A 20,950-nucleotide genomic window follows, 5' to 3' on the forward strand; every position below is an offset into this window, starting at 1 on the left:
TCCAATCCTGTGCACTGAATGTGGCGGGGGCCCTGTGGAAAAAATAGTGTATGGTTATGGAATTAAAGACTATCATAATGCACAATATGTTTCTTATAATGCACATCATGCACCATATGCTTTTGTCAAATAAGTCGTTGCACTCAGCACAGGGGTAACTGGGTGAAATTCTCTGGCCTGTGGTATACAGGAGGTCAGGCTATATGATCTAATGGTCCCTTCTGGCTTTAAAATCTAGTTAGGTATGAATGAATCACAAGGAAGCCAAATTAGGGTTGGCAGGGTAACCTTAATTTTAGCATTTTCTAAGCGCTGAGTGCTTGACTTTGCAACCATCGTGTTCTTTTAACATAGGTTTTAAAAAAAACGTAATTTCCTAAATTGTTAAAAAAGCAAACTAAAAAACCCAGAAAGTTCATCATGTGGAACTCTACTGATCTTCACAGTCATTAGTAGGGTTGGGATCTTTAGATTCACAGTACAGGCCTCTGCCATTTGAGCCAATGGCGTAACTGATAAGAGTAGTAGGCTGTTATCCTATATGTGGCTCAGCCACTAGAGCAGAATGAGACACACTCTGCCAATGAGTGTCACAACTATTTGCCACAGAGCACAAGAATATTGAGGCATAGAAATCCTGAGTTTGGTTTCAGGTTCTGGAGAGGAGTATGCTCTAGAGTGGTTATAGACCTTTCTGCTCCTGTCTCTTGGACTCTTGTCCCAGTCCCTATCTGCTCCTATCTACAGTACAATGGCTCCTGCCCCAGACCTTCTCTGCTCCTGTCCATCTCTCCATGATGGTTATCCCTCCCCCCCCCCTTATCAAACCCACCTGGAACCTGTTCTTGTCCCCCTCTGTTCCAATTCCCACCCCCAACTCCTGCCCCTTATAAGCAACTTTAAGCTACTGAAAACAGGGTCTTATAATGGAATGTGTTAGATAACCTTTCTAATAGATGGGCCTGGTAGCTTCATCAGATGTACCTGTCTGCTCCTCAGCCTACCCTTAATCAGTTGGGTAATCTCTCATAGTCCTCATGGAAGAAATGAGTCTTGTGCTGGAATTTGAAGGAACAAAGATGCATTAAATCATGTCAGTTTGCTGGCCTTGCCGATTAGTTCATGGAGAGCATTCCATGCATAAGGGTCACCGTGGGAGAATTCACAAAGACACTTGTTAAACAATAATTGACTGACTGCATATTTGCTGGGGAGGCTGTGGACTAGAAGACTTGCAAGGCAAATCCTAGACCTATGTGCACTATGAAGTTTACAGATTATGTGCCCACACATAAGGGAGTCTCTTATGCCCCTGCACAGGCTACCAGACCTTGGATCCAGGCATACAGAAGTAGATGCTGTATGCTGCTATTTGTCCCACTCCCAGAGTAGGTAGGCAGGGAGTGGATGGGGAATTATCACAGCCTTGGCTCTGCTCCCTTTGTGCTAGCCTATATAGCCATAGGTGCTGGAACTTGGGATGTGGGGGGTGCCGCAGCACCCCCTGGCTTGAAGTGGTTTCCATTATATATGGGGTTTACAGTGTGGTTTAATGGCTCTCAGCACCCCCACTATAAAAATTGTTCCAGCACCCCTGTGTATAGCTGAACCAGCACAGGGATGTTCTAATTTGCTACAGATACAGACCAGTTTATTCTCCATTGAGGCAGCAGGGAGCAAGGGCTGGGATTTGTGTCTCAGAGGATTTGTGCTAGAGATACTGGCATGCTCACCCAATCAGGGAACTGAAACTGAACCCTGTGACTTAAACGACCAGTCATGGAGTATCCACTGCAGCTCTGACAGCAAATACTGAATCCAAAATTCTCATAGGGAACTGACTATGATCCATTAACAGAATTAAAAAAAAATAGCAACATAATGTAGCAAAAGCTTTTGAAAAATGAACACATCTGAGGAAATACCCTCTGCTTGCAGCTATTTCACAAACAAAAAAAGAGGCTAAATCTATCAGATAAAATATTAGTTGCAATCTATTCTCTAGGCTTTACCTCTGATGCTTGTGAAAAGCGCATTTCACAGAGCAAGGTAAAGGGAACAAAAGCAAAGCCAATGTAAACGTGCACAGTATTGCCTAATTGGCCTGGTTCATTACAGGGCATTTTGTCCCCCATAGAGCTGCAGGCATTGGCTGTTAATGAATGTAGGAACCTAGGCTAGGAGGACCAATGATCTGGTCTGGTCTGACTGTCCCCTGAACCTCCGCTGCAAACACACTCATTCATAACAGGTTAGCCAATTAAAATACATAACGACCAAGTCTAAAGTTCAAAACAGACCACTGACTTAATCTGCATGCCTTCAGATCAGCCATTAGCAATTGTTGAATCTGCACTTTCACCACTTGCCGGAATAGCATTCTTAGGGTCTCTGGCTTTTTAATTATTGACCACTTTGATCCATGGGTGATCCATCACGGTGACCAGTATGGTATAAATGTATGATAGATGAGCTAGTTAGACAGACTAATAAAATCAAGAGATGGGGAAGGTAGCTGTTGTTCTTTCTCCTCAGAGGCAGGAGTTTCTGAAAAAAGCAAATCAGATTTGCTTTGTTTGAACCACTTGACCCCATTGGATCTGTAGGAATTATATAATAATATTATGTATTACTTAGGCCTGGCATACACTTAAATATTATACTGGTATAAGAGTAGCAGCCGTGTTAGTCTGTATTCGCAAAAAGAAAAGGAGGACTTGTGGCACCTTAGAGACTAACAAATTTATTTGAGCATAAGCTTTCGTGAGCTACAGCTCACTTCATCTGGTATAGTTATGTTTGTTAGGTGTGTTAGTTTTTTAACTGACATAGATATGGGGGTAGAAGCCCTACTGTGGATATAGTTATACAGCATAACTGTGCTTATTATACTAATATATCTTATGCCTGCTCAGGGAACCACTGTAAGGTATATCGGTATAAGCACAGTTTTACTGGTGTAACTGTGTCACACTAGGCAGGGTTTGCCAGTTAACTATACTGGTATAATTATACCAGCAAAACACCTCCTGGTGCAGACAAGGCCCTATATAGTACTGATAGCATGCTAGGTACTTTATAGACATGCAAAGCCTCTGTTCTCAAGAGCTTACAATCTAATGTCCTGATCCTGCAAATATTTTTGCATTTGTTTAACTTTATGTAAGCTGTTGGGGCGAGTGGAGTGGAGCAAACCTCCTCGCTCAAAACCCGCTCCCCGCCAGGTGGGTAGAGCGGGTGGGGACACGGAAGCGCCCATTTTCCTGGGGCCCTGGGTTGGCCCAGTGGCTAATCCGCTACTGGGAGGAGGGTGAGCGGGCGGCCAGCGGCGGCAGAGGAGATCTTCAAAAAAGGCAGGCCCACCACCTGGGGGAGCCAGGCCCGGCGTGGGGCAGTGGGACCTGGAAGGGAGCCATGAGCCATGTGCACTAGAGAGCAGCATCTCCTCCAAGAGCTGGGTGCACCACCTGGGGCTCCGGGGAGCCCATGGCCAGAGGGTCCATCCATCGCCCCCCGCAAGGCCAGCTGCAGGGCGTGGTAGGAGGCGGCCCCCCCAATCCCTCCTGTACTCCCAGCCCTACCCCATAATTGCCACCCCCATAATTGCCCACCCACCCTGAGTCGGGGGCCCACCCAAATATCCCACGCTGGCTACACTGCTGCTTTACGTATGTGAGTATTCCTGTTGATTTCAGTGGGACTGCTCAGAATGTAAAAAAAGTGAAGCGTGTGCAAAGGTCTTTGCAAGATTTTGCCTGTGTTCTGCAGGAGGTCAGACTAGATGATTATAATGGCCCCCGCTGCCTTTAAAATCTATGAATCTCTCTGAAGATCAGAGCTTAAAGACTCAATCGTATAGCCTCTGCTCATGGCAATGGTTCAACTGACTTCATTGGGACCACTCTGGTAAAGGCTGCAGGATCAGTCCCTAAATGTCTGCAGAGCAAAAGCTATTTGCGAGCAAGCTTTGATTTAGCTAGGTTGGGTAATAATAGCAGTGAAGACAGCACAGCAGGGGTTTCAGTAGCCCAAGCCTGGAACAGGCCCTAGGTATGTGTTTGGCTCCCTAGGCTGCTCTGAGTCCATGTTGTGCTGTTACCCGTGTTTGCTGGACTGAAGCTAGCTCAGGTAGAGTAACCTGTGCACAGCTTTTGCTGTGTAACCATACCCAAAATTAGACAATATAAACAGCTGAATGGTGGGGGAACAGATGCAATATAAACGCAAAACCTAAAAGTGACACAGTCTGGCATACATCTTGTTGGCCTCACAATTTTGATTGAATGTTTTATTTGTGGTTTTTGTTTGTTTGTTTGTTTTTTTACTATTTTTAAATATTGAGTGGACATTGGAATGTAAATGAAGGCCCTCGGACTGTAAAGCCTTCACAATGCGTAAAGTTCAGCATATGTGTAATAGTGCAGTTGAGTGCAGTTAAATGGGGTGGCTCACAGTGGATAAAGTTTGTTACCTAATCTTTGCAGAACCGGGAACTAATCAAATGGCCTCTTCTGGACTGTTTGTTTTGTTTAAAATATTTTAACTTAAACTCTGTTTCATCTGGAGGAGGCATTTTGTACTTTAAGCCTTTAACCTTTGCCTACTCTATTATTAATAATATGATGTATGGTGCATGGGCTTTTTTTCTTTGTTTTATGGTTATTTTGTGTTTCCTTTTACCCCTCGGTTTTTAAATTTATAATCATTCCTGGCCCTTAAAAGTAGGTGATCTTGTGATTAAGGAGACAGGATCTTGTTGGGAAAAAAACAGCATGTGATCTTACAATGAAAGACCAAAGGTTGTCCAGGTTGTTTTCATAGTCTATCATTTCACAACTTTTGGGTGGTTGACTTTGCGGCCTTAATCATCTGTAATTGTTTTAAATATTATTATTTGTATTACAGTGGCCCCTATCAGGATCCTGGCTCTATTTTGCTAGGTGCTGCACATAGAGGCAGACATGTTCCCTGCCCTAAAAAACTTACAGTCTAAGGGCCAGATTTGCAAAGGTATTTTGGTGCATAAAGATGCAGATAGGCACCTAGGGGTTTTCAAAAGCACCTATTCAGGATAGGTACCTTGAGTGTTAATCCACAAAGGATTTTAGGCACCTAAATCCTGTTTTTAGGCATCACTGTGAGACACAAAACTCCTGCTTGGTTGCTGCCTAACCCTGTAACTACCTACATTCATTCAGTGCCTAAGTTTTTGCAGGTTTTTTTGTTTTTGTTTTTTTAAATTTCAATAGGAGTTAGGCACCTGGCCCCTCTTTGCATCCCTAGATGTCTAGCTAGAACTAAAAATCTGGCTGTAGGGCCCTGCTCGCAGGTGCTTAATTTATTCCTATCTCCCATAGGGCCCCGCTCCTGCAAAGGGAGCCAAATTTGGCAACAATGCTCAACTTATGGGGGAAAATTGTGGGGGGTGGAGCAGAGGAGCGATGTCCTGAATATCAAGTGGGTTGCTTTAATATAAACAGTCGTGAGAAGTAAGGGGGCCACCAGAGGCAAGGGAGGCGGCCCCTACACGTAGTAAGGGCCCCCGGTAATTCGAGCACGGCCCGTACAGCTGGGTGGAGACCCAGTGATTTCACGGTCCGGCCACACGGCGCTCAGTTGCGGGGTCAGGGACTTTCAGCCCCCGCTACACGAGACACCTGACGCCTGTACGTCTTCCCCTCCGTTACACAACCTGAGCGGGCAGGGCGCGGGGCGGGCACCCCCTGCCCTACATGGGCATCGGCAGCCTCATGCATATGCAGCAGGAGGCGAGTCTATTTAAAGCCAGTGTTGGCGGCGCCACCGCCTCCTCCTGTCCTGCTCCTTCCCCCAGGCCTTGACCTACACTCGCTGTCTGCAAAGTCGGAGCCCCAGCATGTCCGACAAGCTTCCTTACAAAGTCGGTAAGTGGGGGTTTCCCTGAGCCTGTGCTAGGCCCGATCCGCGCCCCGCGGGGCCGTGAAAACCGGTGCCGCTGTGGGCAGAGCCCCGCGCTGCATAGGGGCGGTTCAGTGGCAAGGGAAAGGACAGAGCAATTTCTCCCGTGTCAGTTCCTTGCACCCGGGGGAAACGTGGCGCTCGCTCTGCAAAGGGCGCCGCGCTTTGCACCGACCTCCCTTGCGGCTTGGAGAAGCCCCTCGCTTTGCACCCACCCCCCTTCGCCCCTTGCAGATAGGGGAGGCCCCTCCCTTTGCACCCTCCCCTTCCCTGGCTCCCGCTTTGCATCCCGCATTGGCCCCTTGCAGATAGGGGAGGCCCCTCGCTTTGTAACCCCCTCATTAGCCCCCTGCAGCGGAGGCCCCTCGCTTTGCACCCTTCCCTCCACTGGCTGCCGCTTTGCACCCCCCCATTGGCCCCCTGCAGCAAGGGCAGGCCCCTCGCTTTGCACACACACGCCACCGGACCCCCTGTAGCTGTGGGGTGGGGCCGTTTCACGTACATCACAGCGCTCCCCAGCCAGCCCCCGGCCCGCCTGCTGTCTCGGAGCGCGCGCCGCCTGGGCTGGCAGTGGCCGGACTTCAGAGCGATCCGCGTGGAGCTGCTGAGCAGGCTCCACGTGCCTCCTGTCGGGCCGGGCGGCTCGTGGGATTTGCAGTTCTACCCCGCGCTGCCTGGTGCCCGGCTGGCCCCGAAAAGACTACACTTCCCAGCGTGCCCCTGGCCGCGCGCTCGGGACACACAGGCGACTGACTTGCCCGGCGCGTTGGCGGGTTTCTTTTTGCGTGAGTGTCTTGCTCGCTTCCTAGAGAGGCTGGGACAGGACAGCTAGGGAGGGTAAAAAAAAGTCGGGGATAGGAGATTCGCCCATAAGTTGCTGAGTTGCATGCATAGGTGCTGGAACTAGGGGTGCTCCTGCACCCCCTGCCTGAAAGTGGTTTCCGTCATATACAGGGTTTACACTTTGGTTCAATGGCTCTCAGCGCCCCACTATACAAATTGTTCCAGCGCTGCGGATTGCGTGAAATCAGCAGGAGAGGAAGGGGGTTGTGTGGTAGCTCAGAAGGAACTGAAGAATGGCAGCAGCTGTGCTCCCAGTTTGTACGGTCAGAGCTATGCCTGACCTCCCAGCCTTGGATCCAAACGTTAGGTAAATGATCTGGCTTTGGGATTCCTCTGTGAAGAATGAGATTCTCTACAAGTCCTAAGTGCCTTTCATCCTGAAGGAGGCCAGATGGCTTTATAAACCCAGCATACTGTTGTATCGGCTTTGCACAGCAGTCACTCTGGGGTGGAAGACAGCAGCAGTTTAAAGGATGGGACGTGAAGTAAAGCATCCACGGTTGAAAGTGAAGGGGCAGTTTTAACAAGACAGAATGTAATGTTCTGAACTGGAATTGAAGGTTTTTTTGTTTGTTTTTGTTTTTAAATTGTTGATACACCACAGGAGAAACGTGTGCTAACTTTTGCATCTTTTAGAAATGGGCAAAGGGGTAGAAATGATATAAATACCAGGAAGAGTGAGAAAATAATTAAGTACCTTGAGGTATATTATTTGGCACTGGTGCAACCGCTGCTGAAATACTGTGACCAATTTGGGTGTCCACAATTCAAGAAGGATGTTGATAAATCAGAGGAATCGGAGAAGAGCCACAAGAGTGATTAAAGGACTGGAACACATACCTTACCATGATAGACTCAAGGAGCTCAATCTATTTGGGAGAGGTTACAAATGCTCTAAAGCAGGGGTGGGCAAACTACAGCCCTCAAGTGCCTGCTGGGGAGTGTGGTCTGGGGCTTGCCCCACTCCAGCCGGGAAGCAGCGTTGGGGGTCGCTCCACGCGGCTCCCGGAAGCAACGGCATGGCCCCCCTCCAGTTCCTATGTGTAGGGACCGTCAGGGGGCTTTGCTCTGCACGCTGCCCCCACCCCAAGCACTGCCCATTGCAGTTCCCATTGGCCAGGAACCACGGCCAGTGGGAGCTGCAAGGGTGGTGCCTGCGAATGGGGCAGCACGCAGCAGAGCCGCCTGGCCATGCATCTGTGTAGGAGCCGGAGGGGGGGACGTGCCGCTGCTTCTGGGAGCCGCTTGAGGTAAATGCCACCTGGAGACTGCATCCCTGAGTCTCCCCCTGTATCCCTGTCCCAGCCCTGATCCTTCTCCCGCCGTCCGAAACCCTTGGTCCCAGCCTGGAGCACCCTGCTGCACCTCCAGCCTCTCATCCCCAGCCCCACCCCAGAGCCTGCACTCCCAGCCAAAGCCCTCACCCCAACCCTCTTGCCCCAGCCTGAAGCCTGCTCCTGCACCCTGGACACCTTCACTTCTGGCCCCACCACAGAGCCCAGAGCCTTCACCCCCTCCCACGCCCAAACACCAATTTTGGGAGCATTCATGGCCCGCCATACAGTTTCTATACTCAGATGTGGCCCTCAGGCCAAAAAGTTTGCCCACCCGTGCTCTAGAGGATACAATTAAAACCCAAAATGATCTGGACAAACTGGAGAAATGGTCTGAAGTAAATAGGATGAGTTTCACAAGGACTCCTCCTTGTTTTTGCTGATACAGACTAACACGGCTACCACTCTGAAACCTGTCAAAACACAAGAAGTAATTCTTCCACTCTAATCCAGGCTGATAGGGCCTCAACTGAAATATTGTGTCCAGTTCTGTGGACAACTTGGAGAAAGTCCAGAGAAGAGCAACAAAAATTATTAAAGGTCTAGAAAACATGACCTGTGAGGGAAGATGGAAAAAATTGGGTTTGTTTTGTCTGGAAAAGAGAAGACAGAGAGGGGACATGATAACTGTTTTCAGGTACATAAAAGATAGTTACAACGAAGAGGGAGAAAAATTGTTTTCCTTAACCTCTGAGGACAGGACAAGAAGCAATGGGCTTAAATTGCAGCAAGGGAGGTTTACATTGGAAGTTAGGAAAAACTTTGTAACTGTCAGGGTGGTTAAGCACCGGAATAAAGTGCCCCAGGGAGGTTGTGGAATCTCCATCATTGGAGATTTTTAAGAGCAGGTTAGACAAACACCTGTCACGGATGATCTAGATCAGTGGTCACCAACCAGTTGATAGTGATCGACTGGTCGATCCTAGAGGATCTCCCAGTTGATCGCAGTCTCCGGTGGTGCTGTGTGGCTGAGGCTAATGCAGAATCCCTGCCTATCCCGGCCCCATGCCACTCCCAGAAGCAGCCAGCGTGGCCCCAGGGGCGGGAGGGCAGGGGTTTCCCTCTGTGCGCTGCTCCTGCCTGCAAGCATCGCCCCCGCAGCTCCCATTGGTGGGGGTGGTGCTTGCAGGCAGGAGCAGCGCACGGAGCCACATGCCCCCTTCTGCACCCTGAACCTGCACCCGAAGCCCCAGCCCTGACCCACCTCCCAGAGCCAGCACCCTGTACCCCCTCCTGCACCCAAACTCCCTTCCAGAGCCTGCACTCTGCACTTCAACACTGCCTCAGCCCGGAGCCCCCTCCTGCACCCAAACTCCCTCCTACAGCTTGCACCCTTCACCCCCTCCTGCACCCCAACCCTCTTCCCCATGCTCAGCCCAGAGCCCCCTCCCACACTGCAAACCCCTAGCCCAGAGCCTGCACCCCCTCCTGAACCTCAACGCCCTACTTCAGCCTGGCGAAAGTGAGTGAGGGTGGGGGAGAGCGAGTGATGGAGAGATGGGGGAATGGAGTGAGTGGGGTGGGACTTTGGGGAAGCGGCGGGGCCTTGGGGAAGGGGTAGGGTAGATCCTGGGTTGCCCTTAGATTCAAAAAGTGATCTTGGGCATAAAAAGGTGGGAGACCACTGATCTAGATAATACTTAGTCCTCTCTTAAGTGCAGGGGACTGGACTAGATGACCTTGCGAGATCCCTTCTAGTCCTAGGATTCTATTTAGCTTAACAAATAGAAGATTGAGTGACTTGATTACAATCTGTACGTAGCTACATGGGGAGCAAATATTTAATAATGGGCTCTTCATCGTAGACAAGAAAGGTATAACACAGTAGTTTTAAAATTTTTCATTTGCAGACCCCTACAAAATTTCGAATGGCGGTGCGGACCCTTTTGTAAATCTTATAAATAGTCCTCAGGGTCCATGGAGCACAGGTTGAAAACCACAGTTCTGTGGTAATGACAACCTTTTGTGGACCCCCAGGGGTCAATGGACCACAGGTTGAAAGCCGCTGGTATAACACAATCCAATGGGTGGAATTTCAAGCTAGTTAAATTGAGACTGGAAATAAGGTGTAAATTTTTAACAGTAAGAGTAATTAACCATTGGAACAATTTACCAAGGGATGTGGCAAATTTTCCATCACTGGCAATTTTAAAATCAGGTTTGGATGTTTTTCTAAAAGATAGTCTCTAGGAATGATGTGGGTAAATTCTCTGACCTGTGTGATATAGGATGTCGGATGATCACAATGGTTGCTTCTAGCTTTGGGATCTATGACTATTAAAAAGAACAAACCAGCCTTTCCACCCTGCTGTGGTGGTTTAGTGGAAGCCAACTGAAGTGCTGTTTCTGTCAGCAGTTTTGCATCTCAGCCCAATTTAAATCCACTGTTACTTGTGTTATCATAGCACCTGCAAGCCCTAATCATGGACAAGGACCCCATTGTGCTAGACCCTGTACAAACAGAACCAAAGGATGGTGACTGACCGTCAAGCTGCCAGTCTCTCATTATCTGCCACACTTGTTCAGAAATCTCTCTTGAGCTCTTACTGTCTGGTCAGAGTCCCCATGAAACAGGACCTCAACTGGCATTAATCACCTGGGCTCAATTCCCCTGGCGTTTCCCCACTCCCAAGCAGTCAGTAATGGCCACGGTCAGAGGTCCACAACATACAATATAGGCTTTAGCACAAACAGAAGTTACGGACTTAATTCAGGAATTATTGGGTAAAATTCTCTTTGGCCTGTGTTAATACAAGAACTCAGAGTAGTTAGCATTTCTCAGATGTGGCCATGACAACTTCCTGGGCTGAGATTGGGGAACGGGGGAGAACATCGACCTCTCCCCCTCCCTCCCTGTTGCTCCTCGGTGTGCCGCCCTATACCGCCTCTGGAGACAGGTGGGGCACAACGCTGCAGGAGCAAGGTGAGTTCTTGACCCACCTTGGGTGAAGTGGGCAGTGCGGCTCGGGCTTCAGCCCTGGGGTAGTTGGGCGGCAGGTTCCAGCGACGGGAATTCAGGAGCCTGGTTGAGGGGGTTTGGGCGCAGACTCCTGGCTCCAGCTGTGTGGCAGCAGGCTCTGGCCCCCAGCTCCAGTACCGGGCTCCAGCAGCACAGCGGCAGGAGCTGGCCTCTGGTGCTGACCCCTGGCCTCAGCGGCCCGGCTCCGGCCCTGGGCTCTGAGCATGCTGTAGCAGGCGCTGACCCCCAGCTGCAGCCATGTGGCCCCCTGGCTCCCCCAGGCCCCACCTCCATCCCCCCCTCACCGCTGGCCCCTGCTGCCTTCCCGTTCAAACCCTCCCCCCATCCAGGGCTTAATTTGTCCTGGAGCTTGCTAAGAAAAGTGATATTAACGAACCTGAAAGTATCACTTTTCACAGTACACTTAGCTAGCTGGGAGGCTGTGATAAGTGATATTAACAAACATACAAGTACTGTATCATGTATCACAGCCTCTCCGCTCGCTACTAAGTGTGCTGTGAAAAGTGACATTAACAAACATACAAATATAAGTTTTCACAGCATTATTTTTATTATTGAATCTGCACACACAAAAAACCCACCCTACATAAATAAATTACAGTTATTTGGATGTGTATATGTGCATATTTATTTGTTTTTCCTAAAGTTAAGTATTTTAGGAAAAAGTGACAGTGCAGCCACCAGCAAGAGTTGGTGGCTGAATTCTGAGGCCATCAAAAAACCTGTTGAGAGAACCTCTGGATTAGGTGATCACAACGGTACCTTCTGGCCTTAATCTAGGAATCTGTGTATATTTTACTAACCGAAGGAGGAAGAGAAGTGACAAGTTGCTGATGACACAAAATTCTTTAAGTTAATCAAGATGTGAGACTAAGGGCTTGTCTACGTTACCCGCTAGATCTACGGGCAGCGATCGATCCAGCGGGGGTCCATTTATCGTGTCTAGTCTAGAAACGATAAATCAACCGCCGAGCGCTCTCCCGTCATCTCCGGTACTCCATCAGAGCGAGAGGCGGAGTCGACGGGGGAGTGTCAGCAGTTGACTCACCGCAGTAAGTAGATCTAAGTACGTTGACTTCAGCTACGTTATTTTCACGTAGCTGAAGTTGCGTAACTTAGATCGATCCCCCCTCCACCCCAGTGTAGACCAGACCTAAAGAGTATTGTGAAGGGCTCCTTAAGAGCCTGACTAAGCCAGGTAACTGGATAACAAGGCGGCAGGTGACACTCAGCATAGGCCAACAATGCAAGGTACTTAGGAATAACCTGTTGATGTGATTTGTTATGGAGAGAATTGCCTCCGTAGGCAAGATTGGCACCAGAGCTCTGATTTTTGAGCCCTGTTCTCTACCCCGTGGATTTAGGGTAGAAGAACTCTTGACAACTTCTATGAATTCTCTCTCTAGTGTAAAATTTATTTGCACAGTTGAGTAAATTACTAATTTTTTTTAGTTGTAGGACTTGGAAAATGACACTTTTGAATCACAGGGTCTAGTAATCCTACCTAGGCTTGATCTTGTTATTTTTTTTCTTGGGTGGGGAAGTTGGTCATAACAGCCGCAAGGGATGTGGAACTGGGCCCTTTTCAACTCGTTAGGCCTCTTGCATGAGGTATTCTTACACACACACATCCGTATGCTCTGAAAATAAATCCGCGCACTCAGTTTTAGACCCGTGGGCTAAAATTTGTGAATGCAAATGCTTACAGGAAAGCTTGTAAGTGAAAAGGGTTGGTAATATTGAAAATTGTGTCACTTCTAATTTACATACATAGAGAAGGGCCTTAAATGCTTGGCTTTAGGTACATTTGAAAGCGCGTGTTCTAAAACTTTGCTGAAGAGGCTTCCTTGCATAAAGACCTACACAACGCTAGGCAAAGACTTTAGGAGCTGAAGGGGGGGCTGGGCCTCCTCTCTCTCAGCTGCTTCTTCATGTCGCGCTTGGATGTCCCTTCATGGATCCATAGCAGTTGCAGCCAATGCCAACCTGCACGTGAGTGGATACTGTGGTTTTATGCATTTGAGCCCCAATCCAACCACATGTCATCCCTCTGTTGCAGCTGACATCAGCCTAGCAGAATGGGGTCGCAAGGCCATCGAGATTGCGGAGAATGAGATGCCAGGGCTGATGAAGATGCGGGAGATGTACGCAGCATCGAAGCCACTGAAGGGAGCGCGTATCGCAGGCTGCCTTCACATGACTGTGCAGACTGCAGTTCTGATAGATACTCTGGTGGCTCTGGGTGCTGAGGTAAAGTATTATCTCGGGTTTCCTCTTCACGGTGGCATGAATATTGGTTTTGTTTTATGTCATTACACCAGGAAATCTTAGCAAACAGCTGCAGTCCCTTCTGAAAAGACTACTGAAGAGACTGTTTGCAAACAGATGAGGTGCATCTTCTGTTTCCCTTCAGAAGCTTTGCCTTTCTTCTCTAGAATCCTAATGCCAGTGCCCATTTCAGCCAGGAAGGGGTGCTCGTGATCTCCGTAACCTGTTCTGGCATGAGAGCCATCATGTACCCACCATGGCTAAAGGCCGCTGTCAGATCAGGGTCCTGAGCCATGACATCCAGCACTATTATCAGGCTGCTGGTAACACCGAACCTCAAGTGGCTGCCTCCAAAGCAGATGAATCTGCATTAAAAACTAATCCTTGTCACCTGAAGATCAACAAACAAGTTTCTGAATCCATCTGAGTGCAGCATCTGGCTTTCAAACTGGGCATGACAGTGTTAGGGAGGAAAGGAGAGTCCAGTGAATATAGTGCTAGGCTGGGATTCTGGAAGCCTAGGTTGAATTCTGTGTTTGACCTTGAGCAGGTCACTTGGTTTCTGTGTGCCTCAGTTTCCCATCTGTAAAATGGAGATAAGAGCACTTCCCCTTCCATCAATGCGGTGCTGAAGATACATTCTTGATTCTGAGCAGCTGATGCCATGGTAACAGGGACCATACAAGAACCTCCAACAGAGAAGTGTGTTGTGATTTTTTTTTTTTTTTTCAGGTTGCAAAGGGTGCGTAATTGGAAAGTGACCTGTAGACTGTTTGTAAGAGTTTTCTTCCAAGTGTTAACATACCCGTTGGAGACACGTGGAATATCATTCTTGGGTTGTGGGTCCCTCATTACCAGGAACATGGTGACAAATTGGAATGAGTTCAGAGAAAAGCATTGAGGAGGAGGCTGGGTGAACTGACTCTTTGATGAAAGAAAACGGGTCAGATTTTCCAAGATGCTTCCAATTATGCACATAAAAGTGGTGCATACATACCACCTACACATGTGCATCTGAGTGCTTGTTTTCAAGGGCAGATAGCTGCTGTGTAGGCACAAATACGGAGACACTTAAGGGTTGATACTGCAGCCTATACTTGCGTGGGTCATTCCAGTGACTTTAATGGGACTACCTGTATAAGAATTGAAGGATTGCCTCCCTTAGTGAGCTAATTAGTTTGAGTAAGCATGCAGAAACTCACCACTGTGCTCGTTAGAGAGGGCAGTAAGAATAAAAGCAAACAGTCTGTTCAGCAATGACTTGTGTGTCTCCATTATGCATAGGAGATTCTAGAATAGGTTGGTGCATGAACATAAGCACACAAACACTCTGTTCAGTGCAGCCCAGCTACGTTATGGTACTCTTCTAGTTGCCTGATCTAGTTATAATGAGATTTGTTTGTGGAAAGCAATTAGGCCAGCAGGAAAAGCAGAGAAGAGCTGGGTGAGCAAAATCTTAAACTCTTCTACTGCACGTGGCATTTCAGCTGCATTTCTGGCTTTTCCAAGTTTCTGCATGTGCCTTGTTTTGTGCTCAACACAACAGGCGCTCCTTGAAAATCTATTCCAGATGTATCCACTTCATACTTTACCTAAACTTTTAATACCCTGCCATATTCTGCATTCTGTGAACATCTATAACTAGGTCCCTACCAAACTCACGGTCCATTTTTGAAAATTTCATGGTTATAGAATTTTTAAAAAATGTTGAATTTCATTGTTTCAGGTATTTAAATCTTAAATTTCACGGTGTTGTAACAAAGCGTGAAAATTATGTATTTAAAAACAGCAAAATATAAACATGTAAAGCCCTTACATCAGCATTTCTCAAACTGGGAGTCCCGACCAAAGAGGGCGTCACAGTATTGTCACCTTTCCTTCTGCGCTGCCTTCAGAGCTGTGTGGCTGGAGAGCAGCTGTCCGGACGCCCAGCTCTGAAAGCAGCACCACCAGCAGCAGCAACACAGAAGTAAGGGTGGCAATACACCATACCATGCCACCCTTACTTCTGCATTGCTGTTGGTGGTGGCACTGCCTTCAGAGAGCTGGGCATCTAGCCAGCAGCTGCCACTCTCCGGCTGCCCAGCTCTGAAGGCAGCGCAGAAGTAAGGGTGGCAATACCATGACCCCCCTCATAATAGCCTTGCAGTCCCTTTTGGGTCAGGATCCCCAGTTTGAGAAACAGTGTACTTCTGTATACTTTTACCCTAGAGCATACTATAGGGTAAAAGTAAACCAAAGTTCAGATTTCACGGGGGAGGCCGGATTTCACTGTCCGTGACACATTTTTCACCTCTGTGAATTTGGTAGGGCCCTATCTAAACTTAGTATCTGCAGTGGAATGTGTGTCCAGTGGAATCTCTCACATGTTGTGAGGTTTGATCATGTGATGCACTGTGGGTTTTGATCACTAAGAAGAGGAACCTACATTAGAACAGCCTGGCTCTCCTACCCTGAGTGATTTTTCTAGTGGTCCTAGTTCAGTGCCTAGTCTCTCCAGTAACCTCTGCAGATGTTGTGAATGAGGCAGGAATTTGGGCTGACTTACTCTCCTCCCTGCTCCCAGCTCCTCTTCATTTAGCTGCTAAAACTAGAACAAAGACCACTTTTATTTTGCCTGTTGTTTAGGGAGTTTGCTCAACAAGTAAAACTACTCTTGGGTTATGTTCCAGGTACAATGGTCAAGCTGCAACATTTTCTCCACTCAGGACCATGCTGCTGCTGCCGTTGCTAAAGCCGGTGTTCCTGGTAAGTCCTCTGTGGTCTCATTTGACTCTGACCACACTTGGCTACACTTGCAAGTTTCAGCACAATAAAGGAGCCCTGGGCACACTAGCTCACTGCCCATCCACACTGGCAAGGCACGTAGAGCGCTCTGACTGCAGCTACAGGGCTGCTGGTACTCCACCTCCGCAAGTGGAATAACGTTTCCTGTGCCCTCGCTGGAGCGCCACAGCGCCAGTGTGAACGAGGTGTTGCTTTACTGCGCTCTGATCAGCCTCCGGAAACATCCCATAATCCCCTTAAGTCAAGTGGCCACTCTTGTCATTGTTTGGAATCGGCTGTAGGAATGCGGAAATGCCCTTTGAAAGCTCCATTTCTGACAGCCATCTGCTTATCTGTTCGAGACAAAGCAAGCCATTAGTGTGGAGTGCTGTGTGTGTGAGATAGAGAGAGGTGGGGGGGTGAGGAGGGGGGGTCTGCTGCTGTCTGAACTTACAAGACAGCATGCTGACATGCTCTCAGCCCCCCAAAAACACCCTCTCTCTCCCACGACATACACACAACACACTCCCTGTCACACTCCCCCCCCCCCCATTTGAAAAGCACGTTGCAGCCACTTGCATGCTGGGATAGCTGCCCATAATGCACCGCTCCCAATGCTGCTGCAAGGGCCGCAAATGTGGCCACGCCAGTGTGCTTGAAGCTGTCGGTGTGGACAGACTGCAGCACTTTCCCTACTGTGCTCTACGAAGGTTGGTTTAACTCAAAAAGAAAAGGAGGACTTGTGGCACCTTAGAGACTAACAAATTTATTTGAGCATAAGCTTTCGTGAGCTACAGCTCACTTCGTCGGTTTAACTCAAAGCGCTCTACATCTGCAAGTGTAGCCATGCCCTAAGTGGTTTAGGCTGCCTGTTTTAGCTAATCAAAGTATGTGCAAATCAAGCTCTGATAATAAACTCCAGGATAGAAATTACCTTCTGAAGTAGTGTCTGTTACACCACAGGGAGTTTAATCCAAGCTGGGTTACGTCCAACAGCCATCCAGCTACCTTGAGAATGACTAATGCTGCAATACAAGCTAAAGGAGCTAGGTTAGCAGCTTTCTTAATTCTGTTCACTGAGGTTGTCTATACCACAGCTGAGAGCAAGCTTGGGTAGACAACCTCCGGTAGCTCAGCTGAAGCTAGTGGACTAAAAATAGTAGCACGGACGTTGTGGCTCAGACAACAGGTTGGGCTCTGAAGCCCACCCAGAGCTGCAACATCCACACCGCTAGTGCTAGCTCAAGCGGAGCTCGGGTGAGCCTGTCTGTCCGGGCTGGAGGCTCACTCCCATCTGCAGTGTAGACAAACCCTAAGGTCATTAAACTGGCAGAGATGATAAAAGTGACGGCTGCATATGGTGTTTATGGAGTGGGGTGCCTGGGGCTTTTCAGCAGACCCAGGGCTAACTGGCTAAAGAGAACATGCTGACCCCAAAATATTCAATGAAGTGGCCTTTCTGGTTGGCTACAGTGGAAGCATTTGAGATGTGTTGAGGCCAAAGCTATGCCTGCTGTGTAGACTATCATCCCCGAAACTCTTTAGCAGCTAAACTCTGCTCTTTTGCTGCTGCTGTAGGTTGGAAGGTGATAGAAGCTGAAAGCCATGGTATCAATGTAAACACGTGCTCTGAAGACGCCTTAGTGTGACCAAGGCTCATCAGGCTTGGGAGTAGTCCCTGCTTTAAGTAACTTTTCTTCTTTAGTGGAAGAGCAGCAGTTGACGATCCCAGGCATTTTGCATGCAGTAACTCCAAATGCTTGAATCCACTTCACAAAGGCTCCATCAGAACCTCACTAACCTTGCGAGGGATCATTTGCATAACAAAAAGAGGAGGCAAGGAAGGCCAGTCCCAGTTTCCTGGTTGCTTTTTGTACTTTCTACATTTATGCCTGGTCTTGCTGCTGACTGATGTGAAGATTGGGGGTTTCTGTTGTCTATTTCTGTCCCTTTTGGTGTGGCTGCCATTTGCCCTGAGTAGTTAGGGGTTTCCCAGTGTTGTTGCATTTTGCAGCTAGCACAGTTGGCACTTTGCATTGAAATGTAGGTTTCGGGGATCATGCAGTTCTATGTTTAAAGCCCTGTTGGCAAATCGCTCAATGCAACCCACTTCAGGTGAGTTTTGTTACAAATTTGAAACATGACCCAGGTGAGAGCAAGTCTGAGGCTCTGTTTCAGGCAGGGCCTGCGGCCAGGTTGTGGTTTAATTTGGAAGTCATGTGAAACTGGGCAATTTCTTTGGGGTATCAACCCCCAAAGTTGACTGTTTCAGCCATATTTCCCTCAAAGTATCTGGGTTCCTTTCAACTCAGAACTGAGTGACACTTAAGGGTCCCAGTCCCCTCTAAGGGTCAGAACCAAATAATGGCTGGTGAAGAACCATGTAGAGTGATACTTAGAGCCCTGTGGGGATGCAAAATGTGTATCCTTTTCCAATTGATGGTCTGTAAACATGGTTCGCAGATATTTGCAGATTTGTAGGGCCTGTTACAGGGGTGGGCAAAATGCAGGCCGGATCCGGCCCATCTAACATTTCTGTCCAGCCTGCCAGGCTCTTTGGCTGCCCCCTCACAATCTCTGGGCTGCTAAAAGTCCCGTGGCACTCGCAGGCTGCCTGCCTGCTGTGGCCTGACGCCGCTCCTGGAAGCAGCTGGCTGCTGCTGGGATGTCTCTGCGCTCTGCCCCCGCCCCCAGCACTGTCCTCACAGCTCCCATTGGCCAGAAACCAGCCAATGGGAGCAGCAGGGGCAGTGCTTGTGGGCGCAGGCAGCGCGCAGAGACCCGCTGCCCCCCTTCCCCTAAGAGGCACACAGAAATGTGCCAGCACCAGCTGGCCACAGCCGCTTCTGGGAGCAGCATGGGGCCATGGCATGCAGGCAGCCTGCCTGAGCCCTGCTGCGCTGCTGGCCGGGAACCGCCTGTGGTAAGTACCTCCCTGCCAAAACCTGCACCTCGCACACCCTCCCGCACCCCAACTCCCTACCCCAGCCCAGTGCCCCCTCCTGCACCAAACTCCGTCTGAAAGCCCGCACCCCAATGCTGGGTGCTGGAGGGAGCTCCGGGCTGGTGCAAACGCCCTCCCAGACCTCTCACCCTCTCTTGCACCCCTGCCCCAGGTCAGAACCCCCTCCTGCACCCAAACTCCCTCCGAGACCCCACACCCCCTCCATTAATATATTAGAAATGTGCAGCCCATGACAACTTACCAAAATTCGTGGAGTGGCCCCCCTGCGAAAATTATTGCCCACCCCTGGCCTCTTGGATTGTCCTCCACCCTAGTGCAGATGTCTAGTGGGAAACTGAGTGATCTGTTGGGAGTGGCTGCCTCCGTTTCTTCTCCTTCTCTTGTACTACCAGAGACAATGGCATAAGAAAGCTGCTCATTAAACATTCATCCACTCCTGATGCTTATTTCCTGCCTGTGAACCTAATCTGTTGAGATCACAGTAGGTTCTTGCTGAAGTGAGTGTGGCTCATAGGCAGCTGATTAAGGCTTTGCTAAGGAGGAGAAGCAACAGGTCGTGAGCTCTTGAGGAACATGGCTCCTATGCTCAGGCACCTGCCTCTAGTAGTAAAATTTGAGAAGAGAAAGTGCCATATAAGCAGAATAGTTTCAATTCAGTGTTTTTCAGAAATGTGATTTATCAGCAGCTCTTCACACAGTCTGTGTGATGGTGATGAAAAGGGCAATGGAGCCAATGCTGTTGATCAAACAGAGCAGCATTTTCCAGTGGCTAGAGCAGAGCAGTGGGAAGCAGGGTTACTGGGGTCTCGTCCCAGCTCCACCAATGACTTGCTCTAGCATGTAAGACAAGTCACGTAAGTGCCCTGTGCCTGTTTCCTACCTCTAAAGCAGGGGTGATATTCACCTTTGTAAAGTCTTTCGGATCCTCTGAATATGTTGGCACCTTGCCTCAAAGGCTTGCTGAAAACGTGCAGAGGACGTTTGATCATCTGCCTTTATGGTTGCTTTGTCCCCAGGGGAAATGATGTTTAAGGGCCAGATTTAAATCCCCAAACTGAGAATGAGGGCATCTACACCTAAAACACTGCGTCGGCACAGCTGCACCGCCACTGAAGTGCTTTTAATGAAGACTCTCTAAGCTGACAGTAGAGAGCTCTTCCATTGGTGTAGTTAATCCACCTCCCTGAGAAGCTCTCCCGCTGACACAGCGCTGTCTACACGGGGGGTTAGGTTGGTATAATGTCGCTGCTCAGGAATGTGGATTTTTCACACCCCCGAGTGACATAGTTATGCCAATACAGGTCTGTAGTAGAGCCCGGACCTGAGAAATGAACTAAACAAAAGCAGTTTGACTGTCCATCTCAAATGTCTGTGTTTTTCATAACGCCGGCATTCTCGTGTGTGACAGGGAAGTTACGGAAATCTGGAGTTCGTTGTCAGCCAAAAATTGTACAAACTCATGGCTGTGCATGCCAGTAATTCCATGGCATGAGACCAGGCTGTATTAATGGCCAAATTCATTTTCTACCTCCCTTTGTGAAGGGATTCTCTTTCATTCCTGCTGTAATGCTTGTTACCATTAAACTCCCATGGGCCATTAGGGGTCAGGCTCCCCAGGTAGGATTTTTTTTTTTGTTTGTGGTAATTTAAAACTGTCTAGTCCTTCTCGTTAATTTGTCCTGTCCTTGTATGCCAAGGAACTCGGACAGGTGGTGCACCAATCGGGAGGCAAGGTCCGGTTTTCTGGCATATGATGTCACTCATGCGCTGGTCAGAGTCTCCAAGGTTGGAATGGCCCCTCCTCCTCCGGTTCCATCTCAGGAAGTTGAATCCCATTGCCAGAGAGCAAGTTAAAGA

The 20,950-nt window shown here is 48.8% G+C and overlaps 1 protein-coding gene across 1 annotated transcript in view; it reads left to right on the plus strand.

The window, feature by feature from the left end:
- Positions 1 to 5,747: 5,747 nt before the first annotated feature.
- The window catches only part of AHCY (adenosylhomocysteinase), a 53,808-nt gene continuing 38,605 nt past the window's right edge, over positions 5,748 to 20,950 (plus strand). Inside the window, exons 1-3 of the mRNA XM_074970292.1 lie at positions 5,748 to 5,903; positions 13,154 to 13,344; positions 16,035 to 16,110. Of these exons, the coding sequence (XP_074826393.1) occupies positions 5,876 to 5,903; positions 13,154 to 13,344; positions 16,035 to 16,110 (295 nt within the window). The 5' untranslated portion in view covers positions 5,748 to 5,875. The remainder of the gene's footprint in view (positions 5,904 to 13,153; positions 13,345 to 16,034; positions 16,111 to 20,950) is intronic.

Source organism: Natator depressus, chromosome 13, assembly GCF_965152275.1.
Source record: "Natator depressus isolate rNatDep1 chromosome 13, rNatDep2.hap1, whole genome shotgun sequence".
Lineage (NCBI taxonomy): Eukaryota > Metazoa > Chordata > Testudines > Cheloniidae > Natator > Natator depressus.